Genomic DNA, 26,710 nt, shown 5'->3' on the forward strand with positions numbered 1-26,710 from the left:
ATACACAGCCTCTTCCACCGAAGATGCTATACTACAGAGATCACTTCATGAGTATCACTGATGATGGATTTATAGAGAGGCCTAGATACATGGAGGGCTTTTTACCACACGGCTCGCGAGTGGCTATTGGTCAGCTTAGAGTTTCATCACATCGATTGGAGATCGAGACTGGCAGAGCAAGACGGATCCCCCGAGAGGAGAGGGTATGCAGATTGTGCAAAGAGGAGGTGGAGAGTGAGGAGCATTACGTATGCAGATGCAGAGCATATACAGCCATCAGAGAGAGATATCCCATTTTATTCAGAGAGCCACATTCCCTACGCCAGATCTTTGAGGCAGCAGACCAGCCCATACTGGGGAGATTCATTCTAGACATACAGCGTCACAGAGAGACATCATTACAGGCTCAGACAGCTCCAGAGGGGGGACGACAAACACAGATTACTACATTTTTTCAGAGATCCATCCCACTCCCATCCCCTACACGACAGGGAAATACTCTCCAGAGAGCAGAGACACTCAGAGCCCGCACGAGACACAGGACACCTGGCTTTCGGACACCACGCCTATACCAGAGAGAGATGACAGAGATCAGAGCTCAGTTTCACAGACAGGGTGCGGAGCGCCTAGCTCGCTTCAGAGCAGACCCAGGCATGTTCTTCACAGAGCTGTGGACACCCCCTTCATTGATGTATACCATTTTATACCCCCAGTATGGTACAGGATGGAGCTAGCTAGGTTGCATATCATGATTGTATACTCCATGCATATAGCTTTGCATTCTCCTAGTAGTAGAGCTCCATCCCCTCCCCCACTCATTGTACTTATTGCACACCCAGATTCAGCTTTTTAGTTCAGTACTTTTTCATTTTGTTGGGATGACAGAGGATACCCCATACAGGTACACCGATTTGTCTCATAGGCCGAGTTCGGTCTTTTGGAAGACATTAATAAAATCTCTTTCTTTCTCTCTATAGCCCGATCAATCAGTGTACCTCTGGTGCGGTCCAGGCGCCCCAAGATGAGAGGCCCATCTCGACACCGGCGGAGACTACAACAGAGGATCAGGACCATACTAGCACGGCATGGGAGACGTCCAGTCAGAGTACTCACCATGGAGGACATTGAGGATATCCGCCATCGACCGATGAGAGACATCTTTGGATAGTGATGTGTATGATGCTTACCTTTGTTGTTGGAGTTTTCCTCCTAGATGTTATCCATTAGGAGTTCCTGGTACCGTACTTTTCCTCATAGTTGTTTCAGTTTCAGTTAGTTGTTTAGTTGTTTTTAGCTTTCCTTACACAGACATTGTATCAGATCCACCAATTGTTGTAACCTTTTTGGTCTCATAGGTCATTTTGGCCTTTTGAAGACGTTAATATATCATTTCATTTCATTTCTCTCTCTCTCTCTACCATTGTATTACTTTTGGTCTCATAGGCCCTTGGGGTCTTCCGTAGACGTTAATATAACTTTCTTTCTTTCTCTATCACTCACTCACAACACACACACACACAGGCACACACACACATATATATATATATGGTGCAGCCATGTATGAAGCAGCTTTTTGGGGGACCAGCGCTAGGGGAGGCTACTTGGAAGAGCATAGAGAGGCTACAGGTCATGTAATTTCACGCATGATCAAACGTAAGATGTCGGTGCCACATAAGGTTGTGCTAGCAGAGTTCCAGGTGGCTCAACTCGCTATAGATGCCCTCTTTCAAACCATCACCTACATCCAGCACGTATACTCTAGATAGGGATCACATTCCGAGGCTAGCAATGGTGTCATCTATGCATCACATTCCGAGGCTAGCAATAGTGTCATCTATGCAGTTACATTGGGAGAGGGAGAGGAAGACGGAGAGGGGGAGGGAGTGGAAGCAGGAGCGGGTTAGGTTGGCTTGACTGCCCTCCACCTCATCAGAGCTGCTTGCTTTACTGCTGTCACCAACAGGTAGCACTCAAAACAACAATAGGAAATACCCATTCCTTTTCTTCAAAGTAGACTGCAGGTCCATAAACCTCTTCTTTAAGGAGATTGATCTTAAAGTTGAGAGAACATAATATTTCATGGAGCTTGCAAAACAAATAGCGCAACAATGCAATGGGCAATGGCTTTTTGCTAGCTTGAAATTATAACATCTTTCTAGTTTGCAGACTATGTTAGTAAATCTAGAGTCTGATTCCTTGGTCATAATTGCTTCTGTGCACTGATTGTTCTCAAACCTCTCTTAAAGGGGTTAAAGTATGTGAAATAGCAAAATTGTGGGAATACAGCATTACCCACCACAAGACATCCTGTAGCTATCCAAACCAAACCAGCCCTTACGAGCTTACGTTTCTCACCTTTCTTGCTTTTGTATAATGCCAAAACCTAGCTATAAGATGCAGATTTAGACACCATAGCTTTTAAAGACACCTGCAAATCCAGCATTGCGTTAGACATGTCAAGTTAGTGCATGAAAAGACAGATGGAAATGCAGTTATAGATACAAGGCTTATCTGCAGCAGAACTAGCCTTAATGTATATACTGGTTTCTACTCATCGCTGTCCTCTTCCTCGTCATCTTCCTCCTCTTCATCTTCCTCTTCATCTTCCTCTCCCATCCCCTCTTCCTCGTTCTCTTCTTCCTGTTCCATCAATTCCTTTCCCTTTGTGGAACTTAAAACAACCTTCTGCCCCTTGGATTCTTCTATATCTTTTCTCAGTCGGGCTAAGCTTTCCTGCCTCTGCAAGTCCTCCTCAAACTCCTTTTCTGCTCTCTTCTGTTCAAGCTCTTTCCTATACATGGCATCAATGCACAACCCCAAGAAACCAAAAACAAAAAAAAGCTCAACCACCCCATAATTGCAAAAAATCCTGTCCCTAATCCTTACTAATAAGCTCCATTCATGTATGTCAAAGTATATGTCAAAATTGCCGAGGAAACTAACCTGTATGTGCGCATGTACTCATCTGCACTTGCTTCAACAGCCTCAAAGAAATCACCTAGACCCGCACCAGTTACAGCTGATACCCCAACAGTTCGTAAATTCTGATAGAACTCATCAAGTACCAGGCACAGGCTTCTGCTCAAGTTGGACGCATAAGACTTCTCACCCTCCACTGCTGCTTGAAAAGCTTCAAAATCTTTCATCCACTGCAAAAATGAAGTCCACTTAATTTCTCAAGTTTTCAAGACGTTTCCGAGTCCCAGCATGCGCTGGGAAATCAACACTCAAATATACAAAAGCCTGAGAATGCCACCCGAAAGCAGTGAATCACCTCAACAGCGAATTGATGCTGCGCCACATCCGTCTTGTTGAACAGAAGTAGCAGAGGGAGGCGGGTCTTGTACAGTATACTGCAGGCATACAACATGTTGCTCATAAAAGTGACTGGATTTGTAGACCGAGGAGTGTCCACAACATATGTCACTACCGTTGGGAACGTGGAAGCAAATGCTTCCGTGATGATTGCACCCGAGGCTGACCATGTAAAGATTTCAATTTGCCCAGGCGTGTCCACCAATACATAATCCAACTCATTTGATCTCTTCTCCACCAGCCCGACAACCTGAGTGCAGTGGAAAATAAAGCTTCAGATCAAAGTGCATCACACGAGGCAAAGTCCCAACGATGTAGAATCCAGATCTCTTACCTCATCAAATTTGGTGGCAAATAGGTTCAAGGATGTGAGTATGCCTCCATTAGGACCCAAATTGTACTCCTTCATGACATTCTTATAGTTGACAGTGTCCCGGATGTCTATGTTGGCCGTGAACGGCAAAGATAGGACTGCCGGGTCCAAATTTAGAACATACCCCCGTATGCCCGATGACTGAGTATGAGCAACTAGCCGGTGTAGGAACGTTGTCTTTCCGCTTCCTGTAAATAGTAGGCCACATTATTAATCAAGAAAAGGAAAGAAGTATTTTGCACAAAATTGAAACCTCAAATTTCTGGTAAATCAATCAAAACATCAAAGTATACATCAAAAACTGGATAGAGGCCACAATTGTCAAAACGCATTTGCTTCTGTATCAATCCTTCTGTTATCTACCCTAGGGTTAGTCGACCTAATTTGGGGAGCAAGCTATCTTATGACAAGATGATTTGTACCTAGACCATGGATGCAATCCACTCCCAATTGTCCATCCTTGAGGTAGACAGTCCAACGACGGCCCTTAGCACAAGTCTTGGGAGTGTGGGATGCCACAACTAAATGTGATCTGTCTGGACAGAGCCTTAGCCCTTGTGCTCAAGGGAGATACTTGTTTGGTTGTGCTGTGCAGCATGACAACGGAGAAGATATGCAAGAGAGAGAGAGAGAGAAAGAAAGAAAGATATATTAAGCGTCTACTAAAGACCCAATTGGCCTATGAGACCAAAGTGATACAATAATGTCCATGGCATATCTCATCATGGAATGGAAAATAAAACAGAAAGAAAACATAAACATAGCATCTCACTGGGGTGATACAAAACTGTCCATGGAAACTCATCATGGAATACTAAGAACATAGAAACATGAGAGCAACATCAGTTCCGAGTAGATGGTATACCACTCTCCAAAATATCGACTGTAGAGAGAGAGAGAGAGAGAGAGAGAGAGCTATGGCGACTGTGGAGAAAACATGACAAAACTCCAAGGAGAGAGAGTATTGCACGACTCAATGATGGTTTTGATTGATGATGAAACCCTTCACAAGTACATGATTTTGTAGGCTGGTAGCCTTATCTTTTGACCCATAGAAATCTCTCTCTCTCTCTCTCACACACACACTATACTAATGACACGTGGCACACTTATCCTATCTTCTCATAAGAGAGTGTTCACATCTTAAGAGGGTGTCACACACACTGAGCTCCGAATCCCAAGAAACCCCCCTTCGGAGCAAAGGTGGAGATGCCTGAAAAAACTTCAACAGTCATCGTGGTTTGGAGACTGCACCATGTGCTCAACCGAGACACAATGGCACCAACACCCGAACTCTCATGTCAGGCCCGATATAAGAGCTTGACCACAAATGACAACCTACATCAGTCTGTCTAGACAAAACTTTTAGCAGTCATCTCTTGTCTGTACACTATGTCAGGGCCTCTGTTGTGGGTGTACCCGCTCGTTTTAGTGTCTTCCCATTTTTCCTCACTCTCCGTGTATTTTTCCCTATTTTCTGGAGGTGTTTTTGGGCTGTCGGCTGCCTTCGGTGCTGCCTAACTGCTCTGGTGCTACCCCACCACTCCCTCAGTGCTGGCCGACTGGATTTATCCTAGCCGACTGACACTTTTGTTGTTGGTCGTGAGCAATCAGGCTGCTGTCGGCTCTTTATGGGCTGGCCGACCAGCAGCCTGGGGCCATATAAAATGGCCCCTTGCCCCCCACACTTGCCATTGTATATTTTGGGATTTTCTTGTGTGTATATGGCAAACTTACACAGCTCTCCCTCTCTCACCTGCGTTTTGCTCTCTACAGCAGTTGTCTTCATTTCTGTTGTGCATTCTGACATGGTATTAGAGCCCCAGGTGGCTTGAAGCTTGGAGACAGTGGGACCTTGAGGGTTTGCTGATTTGAGGTGCTGATTGGAGATTACTTGGGCTGTTCGGGACTTGGAGATCGGGTAGAAGGCGGCCATCACCGTTGGACAGCCACCTTGCATATTATTTGTAGCCTCTTCTTCTTGTTTTTTCCCACCCACCCTCCCTTCACAAGACCTTGTGGGCTCTTCAGCAAGAGGTTCTTCAGGCAAGGAAAGAGATATCTTTAGAGAACATGGCCGTCACATTGTTGTCTCATTTTCCCTCTCAGTACTGTGCATTTTACTCCTCTTTGATCACCAATGGCAAGCTCAGCACCATCACATGGGAGGAGCTTGTGCTAATCGTCTTGGACCAGAAAGAGCAATTCATGAACCCTCCACACGGCAGAGGTTCTGAGGCCTTGACTGACGAGCGGTCGAAAGGTTGTAACAACAACAACAAGGGCAAAGGGAAGTCTTCTGCGAAGAAGCCCGATTCAAACCATAAGAAACTAAAGGCCGAGAGGACCTATAATGATTGTGGCGAGAAAGGCCACTATTGGAGGAAGTGTCTCAAGCGGACTGAGAAGAGTGCTGATTCTTCAACTCCAGCTTCAAAGACTCCAACCTTTGTGCACTTGGAGAAGTTGGACACCAGTGCTTCATCTTCTTCGAGCGAGGAGGCAGTTGGCTTCACTGCCAAGGATACTCGGGAGTGGATTCTTGATAGTGGTGCTTCCAGGCACATGACTCCTTCCCGTGAATTCTTTGAGGATCTTAAACGACAATCAAGTCGCATTTTCATTGGCGACAATTCCACCATACTTATTCACAGTGAGGACCGGATGGAGATCATTCCCAATGGCAAAGAGGGGAAACATTCCTCTCGTGTTCTTTACGTCCTTGCACTTGGTTTTTTTCATCTGTTGTCAGTGCGTGAGGTTTGCAAGACTGGTTTCCGGGTGGAGTTTGAGGAGCATTCTGTTGCTCTACGGGACCGACAGACTGGCCAGGTTGTTTGGGAAGGCGGAGTGGAGAATGGTATATACAAACTCTCAGGACTCTCCTCATTGACAGGCTCTCAGATTGGTGACTTGTGGCACTTTCGGTTTGGCCACTTGAATGTGGATGCGCTGTGGCGAGCTTTCCGAGACCAGATGGTGGTTGGCTTGCCAGATGTTGGCAAAACAGGCAGGGATGCTGTAGTTCTTGCATTTGAGGTAAGCAACACAGGGAATCTTTTCCGAAGCAGGCTTCCAGGCAGGCTTCGAAACCTTTGGAGTTGGTACACATTGACTTGTGTGGACCTATGCAGACGCCATCCTTGGGAGGTTCTTTGTATTTCACGCTGCTTGTTGATGATTGTAGCAGATTCACTTGGGTTTATTTTCTTTCTCAGAAGGACCAAGCTTTTGCTCGGTTCAAGGAGTGGCATGTGATGGTGGAGAAAGAGTCTAGCTTGCAGATAAAGACTCTTCGGACTGACAAAGGAGGGGAGTTTTCTTCCGATGCATTTATGCGGTTTTGTGCGGAACATGGCATCAAGCGGGAGCTGGCCAATACATGTTCGCCTTCAGAGAATGGAGTAGTTGAGCGTAAGAAGACTGTGGTGGAGATGGCGAGGACCATGCTCGAGCATCGTGAACTTCCTCGTCCACTTTGGGGAGAGGTTGTGGCTACGGCTGTCCATATCCTGAACCGTTCTCCAATGACTGCAGTACCGAACATGACTCCCATTGAGACGTATTTTGGCAGGAAACCAGATGTCGCCCATTTCCGTGTGTTTGGGAGTGATACATATGTTCACATTCCAAAGAAGTAGAGGGGGAAGCTTGACTCAAAGTCCCAAAAGCTTGTTTATAACTCTCTTTCCAAGGGATACAGGTTGTATGACCCAAAGAGGAACGAGGTCGTCGTTAGCAGAGATGTGGTTTTTGATGAGCATGTTCCAATTTCCACTGCTAATGAGCCGCCACTTCGTGGAGACCCAGATGATTCTGATGAGGATTCCTAGTCAATTGTTCCAACTAGACAGCCTCAATCCGTTGAGGAGGTTGAGCCCGCGGCTGGAGATGAGCCCCTGCTGCTCCGCGTTCTGTTTGAGTACCCAGGTGGTTGTTAGACACCCTTCGGGAGTCGGGTGTTATAGAGCTTCTCTTTGAATGGACCCAAAGGACGAACCTCGAAGATTGCATAGAGTTCGAGATAAAAGTCATTCATCGGAGCTCTTACAGGTAAACTATAAGCTTACCGTGAATGATCCTTGTGAGCCAGTTGATGCCTCTCTATACTGGAAGCTGGTGTTAGAATTGTGCATCTCATTGTTTTGGGGCTTTACTATTTATCTGGGATTTTACTGGATTTTTCTCCTATTAATTTGTCCAGGGCCAGTCGGCCATCCCTAGAGACAGTCGGCCACTTTCCTCTTGCACTATATATTCACTCTATCATCCAATCCACTTGCACATAGTTCAACATCCAGTTGCTGGCCATTGCCATTGTAAAGCTTTACTGCTGTTATAAAAGGTGATCTTGTCCAACTCTCTATCTCCTTTGCGCTCTCTCATATGTTTACAATTTAGGCTTCCGCACTGTGCTCTCTCCTTCATGGTATCATACACTTAGGTCTAGGCTGCTCCAAACCCTGCAAATCTGCCCACTTCTGCTGTGCGTTTTGCCTCCATCACTTCTTCGGCTAATCAGTCCATACAGTTGCTGCGTTTTCAGCACCTTGCTGCGTTTCTAGTCCGGCCCTCTTCTAGTTGCTGTCGGCCAGCCCTACAGGCTGTGTTTTGCTCCTCAGAGGCAGATCTTGAAGTGTTTTGTCTGCGTTTTCTCCTACAGAGGCTATCCAGGCAGTTTTGGTGGCTGCGTTTTCTTCTACAGAGGCAACCGGTGGAGTTGTGGCTGTGTTTTCTGCACCAACTTCAGATTTGGTGAGTTCTCTTGCAATTGGAGTTGCCAGACAAGTGGCTGTACAATTTCTTCTTCCTCCACGAGTCCCTACCCTTCTGATAGGCAGTTCTCGGTGGATCTTGGACTGTTTTGCTGCTGTCCCACCTCTTTCTCTCTACGGTTTGAGAGGGGGCTGATTGTTCCTGGTGCCTCGATTCGTTGGAAAGCACTTGAGAGAAGTGTTTGAGAGCTGAGATTTGTTCTTTGCTATTGTGGATATGGCTCTCCCCTGTACAAACAAAGATGACAAGTTGAAAGGACCCAACTACGCTCTTCAAATATGGGTCTGGTTCATCCACAAGCGTTTGTGGGACATTGTTCAGGGTACTAAAGAAAGGAAGCCCGAGCATCCTCAAAACTCCAGGAGGTGGACTCAGGATCAAGAGGATGAATTTGCTGTGGAATTACAAGACTGTGAGAATCCGGACTCGAAGGTGCATTCTGTGCTTGTGCGGACCATCACCAAGGAGGTCTCATCAGCAGTGCAAACTTTCTCCAGTGCTCATCAGGTATGGTCAAAGTTGGAGGATCTCTTTGCTCGAGATTCATCGATGAGGGCAGTTACCTTGCAAGGGCAGCTCTACGGTTTGTTATTTCCTGAAGGCAATTCAACGCAGTCTTTTCTCATGAAGGCCAAGGTTATCCATGACCAGTTACTGGCTATGGGTGCTGCTTTGTCCTCTTCTCAACTGGCTGGTCTTATCCTCACCAAGCTTCCTCCGGACTATGATGTGATTTCTCGATCTTAGCGGTGCCAAATCACTTCCACTCAGTTGGATTTTGATGATCTTAGCTCCCTACTTTTGGAGGAGGAGTCCGTTCTCATCTCACAAGGTAAGTTGAAGGTGTCAATCAACAGTTCTGACCAGGCACTTTCCTCAGTTCAGAAGAAAGGTCGGAGTTGCTGTTTCTCTTGCAAGAAAAGAGGACATTTGTCCAAAGATCGTTTGTCCAAGAAGAAGGACAAGACCAAGGGCAAGGCTTCATCTCAGCAAAAAGGCAAAGACATGACACAAGATAGTGATACAGATTCTAGTACCACTTCTAGGGCTCTCATGGCGCTTCCGACTCAAGAGACCCCAGATGGTGTGCTCCTCTAGTACACATGCAGTTTCCCCCCATGTGCTTCCAGCCAGAAGAGGCTTGTGGGCGGGAGAGGGGGCTGATTACAGCTCCACTTACTAGTGCATAGGGACCGTGATTCAGAGTTCCAAGCATTAGACATCTGGCAGGACATGGCTATCTTTGGTACAGCAAAGATTATGAATTGGATCTGTTCCAAGTTCATTGTTCGAGGCTTTTGGGATGTGATGTGTTCCATCCACTGTTGGGGATTATGGGCGCGGTATGTCCAGCAGCTCATCATCTATTCTTGGAGTTCACTGCACACTTGTGTAGGAATTTCGTGGCCACGCAAAGTTCCTTGTTGTTCATGGTGGCATCTTGTTTCAAGGAAACAGGTTGGTGGATGCTCTCTCCGAGGTGATTCCAGTATTCGCAGTGTTGGAGGGTCCATGGTTGCATCTTCATCGACTTGCACCACATATCCGTCTCTCTCATAGTGAGAGGAACAGAGTATTGAGACAAGACCTATGGAAGCTCTATACACGAGAGACATGGATATCACCTACACAGCCTCTTCCACCGAAGATGCTATACTACAGAGATCACTTCATGAGTATCACTGATGATGGATTTATAGAGAGGCCTAGATACAAGGAGGGCTTTTTACCACACGGCTCCCGAGTAGCTATTGGTCAGCTTAGAGTCTCACCACATCGATTGGAGATCGAGATTGGCAGAGCAGCACCATGGATCCCCCGAGAGGAGAGGGTATGCAGATTGACCAGAGAGGAGGTGGAGAGTGAGGAGCATTATGTATGCAGATGGTCAGCATATACAGCCATGAGAGAGAGAGATCCCATTTTATTCAGAGAGCCAAATTTCCTACGCCAGATCTTTGAGGCAGCAGACCAGCGCATACTGGGGAGATTCATTCTAGACATACAGCGTCACAGAGAGACATCATTACAGGCTCAGACAGCTCCAGAGGGGGGACGACAGACACAGATTACTACATTTTTTCAGAGATCCACCCCACTCCCAACCCCTACACAGCAGGGAATTACTCTCCAGAGAGCAGAGACACTCAGAGCCCGCAGGAGACAGAGGACACCTGGCTTTCGGATACCACGCCTATACCAGAGAGAGATGACAGAGATCAGAGCTCAGTTTCACAGAGAGGGTGCGGAGTGACTGGCTCGCTTCAGAGCAGACCCAGGTATGTTCTTCAGGGAGCTGTGGACACCCCCTTCATTGATGTATACCATTCTATACCCCCAGTATGGTACACGATGGAGCTAGCTAGGTTGCATATCATGATTGTATACTCCATGCATATAGCTTTGCATTCTCCTAGTAGTAGAGCTCCATCACCTCCCCCACTCATTGTACTTATTGCACACCCAGATTCAGCTTTTTAGTTCAGTACTTTTTCATTTTGTTGGGATGAAAGAGGATACCCCACACAGATACACTGATTTGTCTCATAGGCCGAGTTCGGTCTTTTGGAAGACGTTAATAAAATCTCTCTCTCTCTCTCTCTCTCTCTCTCTCTCTCTCTCTCTTTTTCGTGAAATGGTGTTTTATATTATATGTAAAAATGTACATCAGCCACATGGCTCACACAGAACCTATGGCCCCAAAAAAAATCCCCACAAAAGATCCTCTAAAGGATCATGACCATGCAAACCTGTACACTAATAAGAAAGCCTCCTAGCCAAATAAGCATCCAAGATAAAAGCATCAAAGATGAGCCAGCCGAGCCGCCGTAGACCATAACGAAATAACATCTGCATCCAGTAGCTGAGCTGAGAGAAGAGAAGAAAACTGCCAAAGCAGCAAACCGCGGATACGTAGAATGTGCCCATGTATTCCAGACAAGGAATCAAAGATGAACCCATTCCGTGTAGCCAAATATGCCAAAGTCCTGTCCATCTAAGGAAATGGAATATCACAAGGTGACTGTCCGAAGTAATGACTTGAGGACAAATCCCAAATATCCACTGATGAGCCGAAACAGTAGACCTCTCTACTGCCTCCCAAACGCGAGAGACAAAAGACCAAATCTGACGGGCCACTGGACAACTCATGAACAGATGCATAACTGTTTCAGTGCATGTCGTGCAGAAGAAGCAAGAGGCCAATGTAATTTAACGACGGCTGAGCTGATCCCGTGTAGGTAACCCTCCCACCAACATCCTCCAAATGAAAACCTTACCTTGGTAAGGGAGTTTAGACTGCCAACCACGCATAAGAGTTTTCTGCCACCATGATTTAGACTTGTGCAATCCCCACACCTTATTGGCCTTGGCCGAAACCCAATATTTCTCTGATACGAGCTTATGATAGACCTGGTTAGCTGAAAGTGATATCAAGTCACCAGATTTACATAGTGCCCAATCAAGCCAAGGCTGATCTGCAGATGGCCGACGCAATGGAGTAAAAGGCTCAACTGCATGCATGATGTCAACCTATAGTGGCTGAAATGTCCGAGGAACCCTAAAGTGCTGCCGAATACGACGAAACGAATATGGCCTGTCACACGACCAGGTATCACAACATCTCGTACTCTAACCAAGCCTAACCTGACCATGTGGTTGAGTCGTATGCGTGAAGCATCTCTGTCTGGCCAAACAATGACACGCGACTCCACAAATGTTTCGAACTGCAAAGAGTTCAAAAGTAGTCTTTCATGACCAGGATCCCACCGAGCCAATAGTAGAACTTCATGCCAAGAAAGGAGAATATGCGATAAAATGTGAGATGAGCGAATACGGACAGGATGAGCCGCATTCACAATGTCCCACCATGAAGCCTGCACACGTGTCCGTCCATGTGACAATCCCTCCAACTCAATCAAGTCACGAGCCATGAATACCCAAGGCTGCGTCCCAACAAGCCTTTATATGACACAAGCGGCCAATGATCCGAGAAAACTTGTTGCTGATCAACCATCATAGTAAGAACCTCTGGCAAAAAGAGATCTTGATGTAAAATATACATCCTATCCAATCTAGCATAAGTGCCCCGAAACTGTTGTGAGGCATAAGTGTAACCCCTTTCATCTGGATGCAACCAAGACCACATGTCTTGTTTTAGCGACCTTGCTGCAAAAGCTTCCCACACCATTCTCTCCGGGCCATCCATTACAGAATGAGGCGACGTGGCTTGCTCCCTGGAGACACACATATTAAAGTCTCCCATCACAAAGCCAGGATGAGAGATTGAAAGAGCCCACAAGTCATTCCACAGCAAACGGCGTGCACGAGCATTATTTGGAGCATACACCCCTAACAACCATAAAGGCGTATCATCCCAAACAATCTGTATCACTAGAAATCTTCCATGAACATCTTGAATCACAAGAGAAGGCTAAAATTGCGAACGAACAGCAAACATAACACCTCACTGCGAAGCAGCATGTCCGCTGTAGAAAACATGAAACCCCTTATATACATAGGCTTTGCCAGCCAACTTATGCTGCTTATGTTCAACTGCACACAAAACATCCCAACCATGACAAAAAGTTGTACGCCAAAGCCTAAACTGCTTTTGGCGCGAAGAAATACCCTTTACATTCCATTGTACAATTTTCATAAGCCTTCCCAGAAAAGGAATCAACGAGGCCCAAGACACTCTGCCAAATCACGAACCTTTTGAAGCATTGCATTTTTAGACATGGTATTTGTGATCTCAGACTGCCCTTGGAGTTCCCGAGCACGTGCCGAAGGGTAATGACCATCCCATGGCGAGATGACCTCACCCTTTGAACCAAACACAAGAGGCAATTGTTGTTGTGCTTCTTTTGTTAGGCGACTTCTAATAGGATAGCGTTCTACTCTATCCACCCCAAGAGCCCCTGTACCCTCAGAAAGTTGGCCTCCCGGCCTCTCAATCCTGGTCTGTTGCTGGGCACCTGAACCCAAAGGGCGACGAGCATATGTATGTAAGGGCCCCTGATGAGTACGCAAAGGCCCCCGCCAAACAGCATCTGAGAAATCCCCCCGCGGTGCAACAAATCGTGTCTTCTTACCACGTACTTCCACCCATGGCTGCTCAACCTCATTCTGAACATCCACGTGTACATCCATGTGCTGGGCATCATGTAAAGGGGCATCATGCTCATCTTCCACGGGCAACTGCCCATCAACGATATCCTTGGTAGCAACAACTTGTTCTTTCTTAGGACATTCGGAGACAAAGTGGCCCATCTCACCACATTTGAAACAGTGGCCAGCAAATGTATCCCACCTCAATTCATACATTAAAGGTTGCAGCCCAGCCATATTGACACGCAAATGTGTCGGCCTAGGTCTCCCAGTATCCCACAACATGCATAGACGATTTCGGTTTCTAGATGTCATTCGAGGCACCACCAAGACATCACCGATACCTCGCATGAGACCTGGTAAAACACGCCAAAACATTGGTGGGAATTGTTTCACTTCAACCCAAACTGGGCAAGCCTGGCGCAACATGTCTTGGTACTCTGCCATAGGCTTCCACGGAACCACATGAACCAACTGCCCATCCAAAAAGAGTGGCACCTGCTCCAAGATTGCCCTACGGGCTTCTGAAGTTCGAAAAGGTATTTCATAAAAGCCTCTCGGACCATCATAAATCTCCTCAAGTGCCTCAGGCGACACCAAGCGGCCCAACCATGCTCTAAGACGAGGCAACAACAGAATACGCCCAGTAAAGAGAAAGATAGGAGCATGATCATGAAAATCTGCTAGCTGTTGTAGCAACAAAGGAGTCTCCATGCATACATCAGCCACACCACCATTATCTACTGCAGCCATTTGCACGCTATTTGCCTTCACATATTCTTGCAGAAGCTCACCAGTGATCTGCAGCAAACATGCAAACTCTGGAGAAGGTACCTGAGAACTTTCCTCTGCATTCTCTCCAACATTCACCGGAGTGTAGCTTGCATCAACATCAAGCCTTTGACGTTTTTGTTGCTCCGAGGCATCTGAAGCATAACCCACATCCTTCTCGATCATCTCCTCAATAAGATCCATGTTAAGGCTATTGGCAGCCATGCCACCAACAGCAGCAGCCGGGTCATCCAAATCCATGTACAAAAGCAAAGAAAACCCGTTCTCTCAAACCCTAATTCAGCACCTGAAAACCCTAATTCAGCACCTGCAAACCCTAATTCAGCAGTCTCCAAAGACTTAGAGTCGACATCTCTCCCACTTTCTCTTGTCTCTCCCTCTCTCTCTCTTTGTGCTAAAAGCCTAAAACAACGGAATACAGCTGTACAAAACCCTAACACAGCAGCCCCACACCCTAAAACAACAGTTCGAAACCCTGATACCGCAGCTTGAAACCCTAAAATAGTAGATTGAAACCCTAAAACAGCAGCCTGAAACCCTAAAACAGCATACCAAAACCCTAAAACAGCAGATTGAAACCCTAAAACAGCGAAAATCAGCAGTAAGAGAGCAACTCGAAAACCTAAAACAGCAGGAAACAGAAATTCAAAACCCTAAAACAGCAGCAGACAGCAATTCGAAACCCTAAAACAGCAGTAAGAGAGCAATTCGAAACCCTAACACAATCTGTTTCTCTCACAAGCGCCCACAATGGCTTCACTACGTTTATCCAGACACATGCACACTTTTTCTTTTGTTTCTTTTCTTCCGATCACCGGAAGAACACAGTTGTATTATTTTTGTCTCATAGGCCCACTTTGGCCTCCTGTAGACGTTAATATATCTTTCTCTCTCTCTCTCTCTCTCTCTCTCTCTCTCTCTCTCTCTCTCTCTCGCACTCTTTTTTTTTCGTGAAATGGTGTTTTATATTATATGTAAAAATGTACATCAGCCACATGGCTCACACAGAACCTATGGCCCCAAAAAAACCCCCACAAAAGATCCTCTAAAGGATCATGACCATGCAAACCTGTACACTAATAAGAAAGCCTCCTAGCCAAATAAGCATCCCAGATAAAAGCATCAAAGATGAGCCAGCCGAGCCGCCGTAGACCATAACGAAATAACATCTGCATCCAGTAGCTGAGCTGAGAGAGGAGAAGAAAACTGCCAAAGCAGCAAACCGCGGATACGTAGAATGTGCCCATGTATTCCAGACAAGGAATCAAAGATGAACCCATTCCGTGTAGTCCAAATATGCCAAAGTCCTGTCCATCTAAGGAAATGGAATATCACAAGGTGACTGTCCGAAGTAATGACTTGAGGACAAATCCCAAATATCCACTGATGAGCCGAAACAGTAGACCTCTCTACTGCCTCCCAAACGCGAGAGACAAAAGACCAAATCTGACGGGCCACTGGACAACTCATGAACAGATGCATAACTGTTTCATGCATGTCGTGCAGAAGAAGCAAGAGGCCAATGTAATTTACGACGGCTGAGCTGATCCCGTGTAGGTAACCCTCCCACCAACATCCTCCAAATGAAAACCTTACCTTGGTAAGGGAGTTTAGACTGCCAACCACGCATAAGAGTTTTCTGCCACCATGATTTAGATTTGTGCAATCCCCACACCTTATTGGCCTTGGCTGAAACCCAATCTTTCTCTGATACGAACTTATGATAGACCTGGTTAGCTAAAAGTGATATCAAGTCACCAGATTTACATAGTGCCCAATCAAGCCAAGACTGATCTGCAGATGGCCGACGCAATGGAGTAAAAGGCTCAACTGCATGCATGATGTCAACCCATAGTGGCTGAAATGTCCGAGATCCATTACAGAATGAGGCGACATGGCTTGCTCCCTCGAGACACACATTAAAGTCTCCCTTTAAAAAGCCAGGATGAGAGATTGAAAGAGCACACAAGTCATTCCACAGCAAACGGCGTGCACGAGCATTATTTGGAGCATACACCCCTAACAACCATAAAGGCGTATCATCCCAAACAATCTGTATCACTAGAAATCTTCCATGAACATCTTGAATCACAAGAGAAGGCTGAAACTGCAAACGAACAGCAAACATAACACCTCACTGCGAAGCAGCATGTCCGCTGTAGAAAACATGAAACCCCTTATATACATAGGCTTTGCCAGCCAACTTATGCTGCTTATGTTCAACTGCACACAAAACATCCCAACCATGACAAAAAGTTGTACGCCAAAGCCTGAACTGCTTTTGGCGCGAAGAAATACCCTTTACATTCCATTGTACAATTTTCATAAGCCTTCCCAGAAAAGGAATCAACGAGGCCCAAGACAATCTGCCAAATCACGAACCTTTTGAAGCATTGCATTTTTAGACATGGTATTTGTGATCTCAGACTGCCCTTGGAGTTCCCGAGCACGTGCCGAAGGGTAATGACCATCCCATGGCGAGATGACCTCACCCTTTGAACCAAACACAAGAGGCAATTGTTGTTGTGCTTCTTTTGTTAGGCGACTTCTAATAGGATAGCGTTCTACTCTATCCACCCCAAGAGCCCCTGTACCCTCAGAAAGTTGGCCTCCCGGCCTCTCAATCCTGGTCTGTTGCTGGGCACCTGAACCCAAAGGGCGACGAGCATATGTAAGGGCCCCTGATGAGTACGCAAAGGCCCCCGCCAAACAGCATCTGAGAAACCCCCCCGCAGGGGAACAAATCGTGTCTTTTTACCACGTACTTCCACCCATGGCTGCTCAACCTCATTCTGAACATCCACATGTACATCCATGTGCTGGGCATCATGTAAAGGGGCATCATGCTCATCTTCCACGGGCAACTGCCCATCAACGATATCCTTGGTAGCAACAACTTGTTCTTTCTTAGGACATTCGGAGACAAAGTGGCCCATCTCACCACATTTGAAACAGTGGCCAGCAAATGTATCCCACCTCAATTCATACATTAAAGGTTGCAGCCCAGCCATATTGACACGCAAATGTGTCGGCCTAGGTCTCCCAGTATCCCACAACATGCATAGACGATTTCGGTTTCTAGATGTTATTCGAGGCACCACCAAGACATCACCGATACCTCGCATGAGACCTGGTAAAACACGCCAAAACATTGGTGGGAATTGTTTCACTTCAACCCAAACTGGGCAAGCCTGGCGCAACATGTCTTGGTACTCTGCCATAGGCTTCCACGGAACCACATGAACCAACTGCCCATCCAAAAAGAGTGGCACCTGCTCCAAGACTGCCCTACGGGCTTCCGAAGTGCGAAAAACTATTTCATAAAAGCCTCTCGGACCATCATAAATCTCCTCAAGTGCCTCAGGCGACACCAAGCGGCCCAACCATGCTCTAAGACGAGGCAACAACGGAATACGCCCAATAAAGAAGAAGATAGCAGCACGATCATGAAAATCTGCTAGCTGTTGTAGCAACAAAGGAGTCTCCATGCCACACCACCATTATCTACTGCAGCCATTTGCACGCTATTTGCCTTCAGATATTCTTGCAGAAGCTCTGCAGCAAACGTGCAAACTCCAGAGAAGGTACCTGAGAACTTTCCTCTGCATTCTCTCCAACATTCACCGGAGTGTAGCTTGCATCAACATCAAGCCTTTGACGTTTTTGTTGCTCCGAGGCATCTGAAGCATAACCCACATCCTTCTCGATCATCTCGTCAATAAGATCCATGTTAAGGCTATTGGCAGCCATGCCACCACCAGCAGAGCAGCCGGGTCTTCCAAATCCATGTACAAAAGCAAAGAAAACCCACTCTCTCTCTCTCTCTCTCTCTCTCTCTCTCTCTGCTGCAAGGAAAACCCTAAAACAGTAGCTTTGCTGTAGGCGAAACCCTAAAACAGCAGCTGTAAACCCCAGACAGCAACAAAACCTCTGTTCGAAACCCTTAAAAAACTGTTTTGCTGCAGGAAAAACCCTAAAACAGCACGTGTAAACCCTTAAACAGCAGCAAAATTTCTGATTGAAACCCTAAAATAGCATCTTTGTTGCAGACGAAAACCTAAAACAGCAGCTATGTTGCAGACGAAACCCTAAAACAGCAGCTCTGTTACAGACGAAACCCTAAAACAGCAGTTTTGTTGCAGACAAAACCCTAAATCAGCAGCTCTGTTGCAGACGAAACCCTAAAACAGCAACTTTGTTGCAGACGAAACCCTCTCCAGAGGAGGCTCTTTCACAGCCGTAGTGGCGGCAAGCCATGGAAGCAAAGATGGCCTCTATTGAGAGGAATGGTCTCTCTCTCTCTCTCTCTCTCTCTCTCTCTCTCTCTCTCTCTCTCTCTCTCTTTTCGCTTCGCTTCCCTGTTCGTCGCCTTCTGTTCGCTTCGCTGCGCTACTGTCCGCCTTCTGTTCGCGCCCCTGCTCGCTTCGCTATTGTTCGCCGCCCGCAACTCTCCCGCCTTCGCTTCGCTACTGTCCCCCTTCTGTTCGCGCCCCTACTCTCTCTCTCTCTCTCTCTCTCTCTCTCTCTCTCAGGATGGATATCATCAGAGTGGACACAGAGAGGACATGGACTAGCCCCCTTGAGCCCTTGGGCACGAAAATGGCTCATTGCAAGAGCCATTTTCTACACCTCTCACCGGATGATTTTATCACCCGCCCGGCGTACATGGATGTACACCTATCACATGGGATACGGTGTGCCATTGGACAGATCCGGACCTCATCACACCAGCTGGGGATTGAGACAGGGCGATATGTGCATCACATCGTGGATGACCGCATTTGTCGTGGATGACCGCATTTGTCAGCTATGCTACCAGGAGGTAGAGACAGAGGGACACTACATTTGCCGATGTACTATCTATTATGAGATCCGAGGGAGATATCACTGCCTCTTCCGAGAGGGTTTTGGGCCGTTACGCAGGGTCATGGAGTTTGAGGATCAGAGATGCCTGGGATTGTTTCTACTTGAGCACAGGAGACACAGAGAGACCCTCTTGGAAGACAGGAGGCCGAGCCATGATGTACCTAGACAGAGGACCCTGACAGATTTCTTCGGCACCAGCACCAGCAACCCAGCCCACACACCTCCTGATACCTCCTCCATTGGGCCATCAGGGCACCGACCACGCTCCCAGGGAGTCACCACTGATAGAGTAGTTATCTTATGTCGTGCTCGTCGACCACGCCCACCACGATCCCGACCACGGCATCCTCACCATCGCCAGATCAAAGCCATTATTGCTCGGCATCGGAGGCGCCTACCTCGCTTCTACGACCTCTCCATTCTAGACAGCCCCATGGCGGAGATACTTGATCTAAGGAGAGGGCAACACTTCAACTGATCAGCATACATGGATCTACCTGATATACATTTTTCAGTATTTTCTAGTATTTTCTACTCAGTATCATCTCGGAGTCTTATAGTTCTGTTCTTATAACTGTAGGACAATCAGTTTATTGTACTTTTTAGTCTCATTTAGTTGTTCTCTTTGATGAGACACCAACTTCAGATGTTCTCTCAGTTTTGGTCTCATAGGCCACTATGGCCTCTCAGAGACGTTAATATATCATTTCATTTCTCTCTCTCTCATCACACGTACCTCTTACTATCACTGGCGAGCTCCACACCAGCACCCACACAGCCCACACAGGCATCGCATACAACTTTCTACTTCACCCATGACTTGGCAGACATATATGAGCATCATGTATATGACGGGCTATTCCAGATCGATCCCCTGTCACCTCTAGACACACTCACCACCCAGCTGTCATCTCTACTACATACGGCCGCCACCCGCAGCTTCCCCCATCATACACACATTGTTCACACAGATAGATGGCACACACATGCAAAGAGCCTCTACCATATCCCTCAGCAGCCGCCCATACCATAGCCACAAGAATCCCCCCCTACCACCTCTACTTTCTTTACCGCCTCGATGGTAGAGAGAGCTATCCGCCGGTTACAGCATGGGAGATCGGCTGACCACACAGGTATACAGAGTGAGCATCTTATTTATGCAACTGACACACTGGGACCCTTTGTTGCTCCCCTCTTTAATAGGGCACTAGTGGAGGGCCTACCAGCTGAGTGGACTATGCACACCATTGTGCCTCTCCACAAAGCGGGAGACATGCTAGACCCCAGCAACTACAGGACTATCATGATTGGTCATACATTGGCCAAACTATATGGCATAGTGCTCGAGGTAGAGTTGAGCTCATATGCAGAGAAGGAGGGACTGCGAGCACCAAGGCAGGCTGGATTCTGACGAGCTTTCTCCACTATTGACCATAAATTCACTCTGAGATGTCTGATTGACCAGGCTAGGGCGCGGGAGAAGAGATTATACTGCTGCTTTGTGGATTTCCGCAAAGCATTTGACACGGTGCCACGAGAGAGACTCTTCCAGCGCCTACAGTCATTGGGGATCCCATCAGAGATGGTTTGGGGCATCTATGCTTTATATGAGCAGGTCCTCGGGCGCATACGATGCCCCGGGGGGGTATCGGATGTTATTGCTAGCAGCATAGGTGTGAAGCAAGGATGCCCACTCTCTCCTACACTATTTGGGCTATACATCGATGAGGTGGCTGACTTCATTGGTCACGGTGGTGGGGACGGGGTAGACATCTCAGGTACCACAATCCACATTATGCTATATGTAGGTGATATTATTCTGGCCTACGAGTCGCGGATGGGACTACAGCACCATCTCCATCCACTCGATGACTTTCGCACACAGAGGGGGCTTATAGTGAACCTTGGGAAAACCAAGGCCATGATTTTCCACACCTCAGGGCCGGTTCGACAAAAGGCCATCTTCACACTAGCAGGAGGACAGGTAGAGGTGGTAGACTCATATGTGTACCTGGGGATTACATTTACAACTCCGCCAGGAAGATTGACTATGGCACAGGCAGCCAGGAATAGAAACACGAGGGTATGCAGCTCTGGCCATGCTAGAGAGACAGTGTCACCAGGCACACTTGCAAGAGCCCCGCACGAAGGGGTGGTTGTTTGACACACTAGTCACCCCTGCTTTGATGTATGCTGCAGCAGTATGGGCACCTGGGCTCGCCACCTCCACATGGTCTCAGATAGAGGCCTCAGATTCTCATGCTCTCACGGATGATCCGCAGCAAACCCTCCGTCCCACATGACATTGTCCGGACGGAGTTTGCTGCACCTATGCTAGTAGAGGCCCTCTTCCAGACGATCTGCTTCATACAGAGGATCAAAGATATGCCATCAGATCGACTCTCACATAGAGCTTTTGAGGCGTCCAGGCAGCTCGCAGAGAGAGTGGAGATAGGAGATCATGGTATTCACAGATGATACAGTGGCTCACTCAGCGTGGTCTTGACATAGATCACCTGCCACTTTCCAGTATGATATACATGCACCACACATCCAACTCTCTCACAGTGAGAGGAACAGAGTCCTTCAGCAGGATTTATGGCAGCAATACACTCAAGAGACTTGGATTACACCCAGTCAGCCTCTACCGCCGAAGATGCTATACTATAGAGATCAGTTTATGCGTCTCTCAGCGGATGGATTCATACAGAGACCTGGATACATGGATGTGTACATGCCTCACAGTGCCCGAGTGGTGATTGGCCAGCTCAGAGTGTCATCACACCAGCTTGAGATTGAGGCAAGTAGGGCAGCACGGATCCTCAGAGCAGAGAGGATATGCAGACTATGCCAGGAGGAGGTTGAGAGTGAGGAACATTATGTATGCAGATGCAGAGCATATAGTGTCATTAGAGAGAGATACACCACCATCTTCAGTGGACATCCCTCACTCCGCGAGATCATGGAGTCCGCAGACCAGCACAGATTTGGCCAGTTCTTGCTAGAGACACAACGCCACAGAGAGACACTGCTTCGGACTCATACCACAAGGAGAGGTGGGCGACAGCTCCAGCTCACTGATTTCTTCCAGAGATCAATCCCAGTGCCTACCCTGACACAGGAGGGGGTTACACTTCAGCGCGCTGCGGACCTCCGAGCCAGACGGAGATCAAGAGCACCAGGCTACCAGACTCCCAGCCTACATCAGAGGGAGATCACAGAGATACGGGCTCGACATCAGCACCATATCCAGGAGTGGCTAGCTCACTTACACTTACACTCGGAGATCATGCTCCGAGGTATTTTTGCCTCGCCATCACCTATGTATCACATATTACACCCCCATTATGGTACTGGTTGGAGCTAGACAGGTCTGCATTGCATTCTTGTATACCCTACGCATATAGGTTGCATACTAAGCCTCTAGTAGTAGTGCTCCATCCATCACACCCCCCACTAGCTCAATACTTTCATAGTTTATTTCATGTTCATTTTGTCCTTTTTTTTTTTTGGACATCCAGAAGACATTGACAGTTGTACATTGATTTGTCTCATAGGTCGAGTTCGGCCTCTAGTAGACGTTAATACAGCTTTCTTTCTTTCTTTCTTTCTCTCTCTCTCACCTATGTATCACATATTACACCCCCATTACGGTACTGGTTGGAGCTAGACAGGTCTGCATTGCATTCTTGTATACCCTGCGCATATAGGTTGCATACTGAGCCTCTAGCAGTAGTGCTCCATCCATCACACCCCCCCACTAGCTCAGTACTTTAATAGTTTATTTCATGTTCATTTTGTCCTTTTTTTTCTGGACATCCAGAAGACATTGACAGTTGTACATTGATTTGTCTCATAGGTCGAGTTCGGCCTCTAGTAGACGTTAATACAGCTTTCTCTCTCTAGCCGCACTAGAGGTACACTGATTGATCGGGCTATAGAGCTGGGGCGGTCCAGGCGCCCCAAGATGAGAGGCCCATCTCGACACCGGCAGAGACTACAACAGAGGATCAGGACCATACTAGCACGGCATGGGAGACGTCCAGTCAGAGTACTCACCATGGAGGACATTGAGGATATCCGCCATCGACCGATGAGAGACATCTTTGGATAGTGATGTGTATGATGCTTACCTTTGTTGCTAGAGTTTTCCTCCCAGATGTTATCCATTAGGAGCTCCTAGTACCGTACTTTTCCTCACAGTTATTTCAGTTTCAGTTAGTTGTTTTTAGCTTTTCTTGCACAGACATTGTATTAGATCCACCAATTGTTGTAACCTTTTTGGTCTCATAGGTCATTTTGGCCTTTTGAAGACGTTAATATATCATTTCATTTCATTTCTCTCTCTCTCTCTCTCTCTCTCTCTCTCTCTCTCTCTCTCTCTCTCTCTCATGTGCACAGTGTGTATCTACCGTGTGCTACACGCACGCAAGATTAGTTTCGAGGCTTGGGGAAGCTTGGAACTAGGCAGGCTGATTGACGAGCTGAGTTAGAAAAAGACTAACGGGCGGGCACCCAATATGGACGGGCGGGCGCCCAAGTGTGGACGCCCGATGACCGGCCAAGAGCCTATAAAAGGGTGGCCAAGGTAAGTTATTGGGACATAGAGATTCTCGCGAGTTTGTGAGAGCTCTATGGTCTTGGAGCCTGGATCTAGTGCAGACGTGCACCTGCTTTATGCAGCCAAGGCCGGCAGCAATCTCGAGGCCCGCGAGGGCAGCTTCGTGGCGGTATGGGACGTCGCGAAGAGGAGATTGGTCGGTACATCAACCTAGTTAGCTCAGCTTGTGGCTCGGTGGGGACAGCCAAGACTGTGGGCTTGCCCACGGCTGTCATGGTTGGGAGGTGAGTCAGGCCTGCACCCCCTTGTTGTTTATTCGTTTGTTTGCAGGATTCGAGTCTCGTACCAAGAACGATCACGAGGAGATTCGTGGGGATTTGACAGTGGTATCAGAGCATACCTCGTGAACGAGCAAGTCGGTAGGTAGAGAAGATGAGGTCGAAGAAAGGTATGTGTTAAAAAGCTTGCTGTTTTTTCTGTGCATACTGCTGTTTTCAGAAATAGTATGAGTTTTTCTTCATCAAAGAAACCCATGTTGATGGGGATGGTAGATGGTAGGGTCGTTTGCTTTGCAAGAAGTAGGGAAGTCACTTGTGCAGCCGCATGAACTACAGGGAGAGAAACAGAAAAAAAAGCACGTTTGCTTTTCGTTGAACAATTGAGAGAGAGCGTTTGTGAGAAGGAGGCGCTGGCGGGTTTGTGCGCTGGCGGGTGTTGCAGGCGATGAACTACCGACGGCTATACAGGCGCCTAAGGCTTGCGTAGCCAGGCGGCCAGACCGCCAGGCCCACGTAGGCGCCTAGGCCAGGCGAGCAGGTGCCCAGGCCAGGCCAGGCCAGGCCGGCGCACAGGCTAGGCAAGGCAGGCGCCCAGGCCTACGCAGGCTGGCGCAAGTGCAGGCTGGCGCGAAGGTACCGGCGACACACAGCCAACGGCGGCAGGCACTCGGGCGCCGACCGGAAACCATACGGCAGCGCAGGTTGACGTCAGCAGACAGCAGCACGTCGGCAGCTCTAATCCAAGAGGAAAGAGAAAAAAAAAACAAGGAAAGCATACGCCTTTTTTGGGGCTTTCATTTTTTTTTAGTTTGAATTTTTTTTTTTTAAAGTTTACAAGTCCCCTCCCCCAAGGTTACAAGTGTTTAATTTTTTTTTAAGACTATAGAATATATATATATCCATATATTTATATTTATATATATATTTATATATATATATATTTATTTATTTTATTTTATTTTTTAAACACAAAAGCAAAAGCTCAAGAAGCTTTTGGGGGCTTTTAGTTTTTGTGGAAACCTTTATAAACCCCCTTAAGTGGGCTTCTTGCCACACATCTCTCAAGTTTTCAAGCTCTCAAGCTCTCAAGTTCCCTTGCACTTTCACTGTGCAAAGATCGAATTTTCTCTCCACTTACCCTCTTCACGATGTCGACCCAAGAATCAGAGTTGGAGCCCCTTGTGGAACGCGAAGACTTGCCGGCTACGGAAGGTCCCGATGCCGATCTTTTTGACAATTTTGTGTCAAAATCCGATTTCCAAGAGTTCAAAGTAGCTCTCGAAGCTTCTTCGTCGGAACGTCGGGCACAAATCGCAGCCCAGATGCGAGCTTTGCAGAACTCCATCGCTCTATTGACCACTACCCTCTCTACTTTCTCGGGTATGGATACCTTGGCTTCTGCTTTGGGCCCCAACATTACTCCGGAACCGTTCAGGGGCGAGCAAAAGCAGCGCACCAAGGAGATCGTGGACACGTGGCTACATAAGTGGCAAGTTCACTTTCAGTTTCATCCATATGATGATGGAAAGAAGATCCAGTTAGCAACAGGTTTCCTGTCCGGCAAAGCTTTGCTTTGGTGGAAGGAACTCAACCCTAAGCCAATGACTTGGGCACAATTCGAAGACGTCTTGAAGAAAGAATTCCTCAAGAAAGAGGATGATTATGATGTTGTTGCCCAGTTTTCAGCTTTGACCATGACCTCGCAGCACCTCACTTATGAGGTCTACCTCCAGAAGTTTCGTGACTTGCAGATGAAAGCTACAAAGATGGATCCCATAATCTTTTGGGATTTTTCGTAGCTGGTTTACCAGACTTGTATCGATTACAGGGTAAAAATAACAAATGTAGAACATTGGACGAGGCCATTCATTCAGCTCGTATCTATGATGATACGATGGTCTCTTCCAAGTCGAAACCCGTTACCGAGCAGGGGAACAAGCATAAAAGAAAGTTCTCCGCACCTATGGCTAACACGACAAAAGGAAAGTCTTCGGACCAACCTTCGAAGAATCCAAATTCGACACCAGCAAAGAAGAAACGACTCCTTAGGGCTTTAAAGCTCAAGAAGGACGTTGTTTTATCTACGAAGAAAAAGGACACATGCATAACGAGTGCCCGAAGCAAAAGGGTGCAAAGACAAATGCAGGACCCAAGCCAAAGGCAGCTAACCAGTTGTCTTTGACAGGTACGTCAATTACTGTACTTTCTCGCCCTAGTACTTGTTCTGATTGTCTGTTCAATTCTAAAGTATTTGGCTTGAATGATCTTCTCCGAGTTTATGGAGAAGTGAATGGCCATAAGATTCACATTCTTCTAGACCCTGGCAGCTCACACAACTTTGTTAACTACAAACTTGTGCAAAAATTGAATCTTGATACGACACCCAGCGATCATATCTATGAGGTACGCCTACCTGCAGGAAGGCAAGTATGGGATCAAAAGGTGGAGATGCTTCCAATCCAGATTCAGGACTACAAAGATACTCTGGAATGCTATGTAATGCACCTAGAGAATGTAGACTTGTTATTAGGGATTGAGTGGTTTAAGACTCTTCAAGTCCAGATAGATTGGTCTAGTCATATTTTTTCTTTTCAGCATAGGGACACCAAGTATAGTATTTTAGGTGATTATATTCATCCC

General features: G+C 47.1%; 1 protein-coding gene across 2 annotated transcripts in view; it reads right to left on the bottom strand.

The window, feature by feature from the left end:
* Nucleotides 1-2,100: 2,100 nt before the first annotated feature.
* Nucleotides 2,101-26,710, bottom strand: part of LOC147605360 (GPN-loop GTPase QQT2-like) — a 40,652-nt gene continuing 16,042 nt past the window's right edge. For both annotated transcript variants that reach the window (XM_086793438.1, XM_086793439.1), the window contains 5 exons: nucleotides 3,650-3,876; nucleotides 3,275-3,565; nucleotides 2,944-3,149; nucleotides 2,528-2,791; nucleotides 2,101-2,428 (listed from right to left, as the gene is read on the bottom strand). In XM_086793438.1, coding sequence (XP_086649564.1) covers nucleotides 2,548-2,791; nucleotides 2,944-3,149; nucleotides 3,275-3,565; nucleotides 3,650-3,876 — 968 coding nt within the window. In that variant the 3' untranslated portion in view covers nucleotides 2,101-2,428; nucleotides 2,528-2,547. The remainder of the gene's footprint in view (nucleotides 2,429-2,527; nucleotides 2,792-2,943; nucleotides 3,150-3,274; nucleotides 3,566-3,649; nucleotides 3,877-26,710) is intronic.

This window comes from Cibotium barometz, chromosome 59, assembly GCF_041138505.1.
Source record: "Cibotium barometz isolate CiBa-2024 chromosome 59, ASM4113850v1, whole genome shotgun sequence".
In the NCBI taxonomy this organism is placed as follows: domain Eukaryota; kingdom Viridiplantae; phylum Streptophyta; class Polypodiopsida; order Cyatheales; family Cibotiaceae; genus Cibotium; species Cibotium barometz.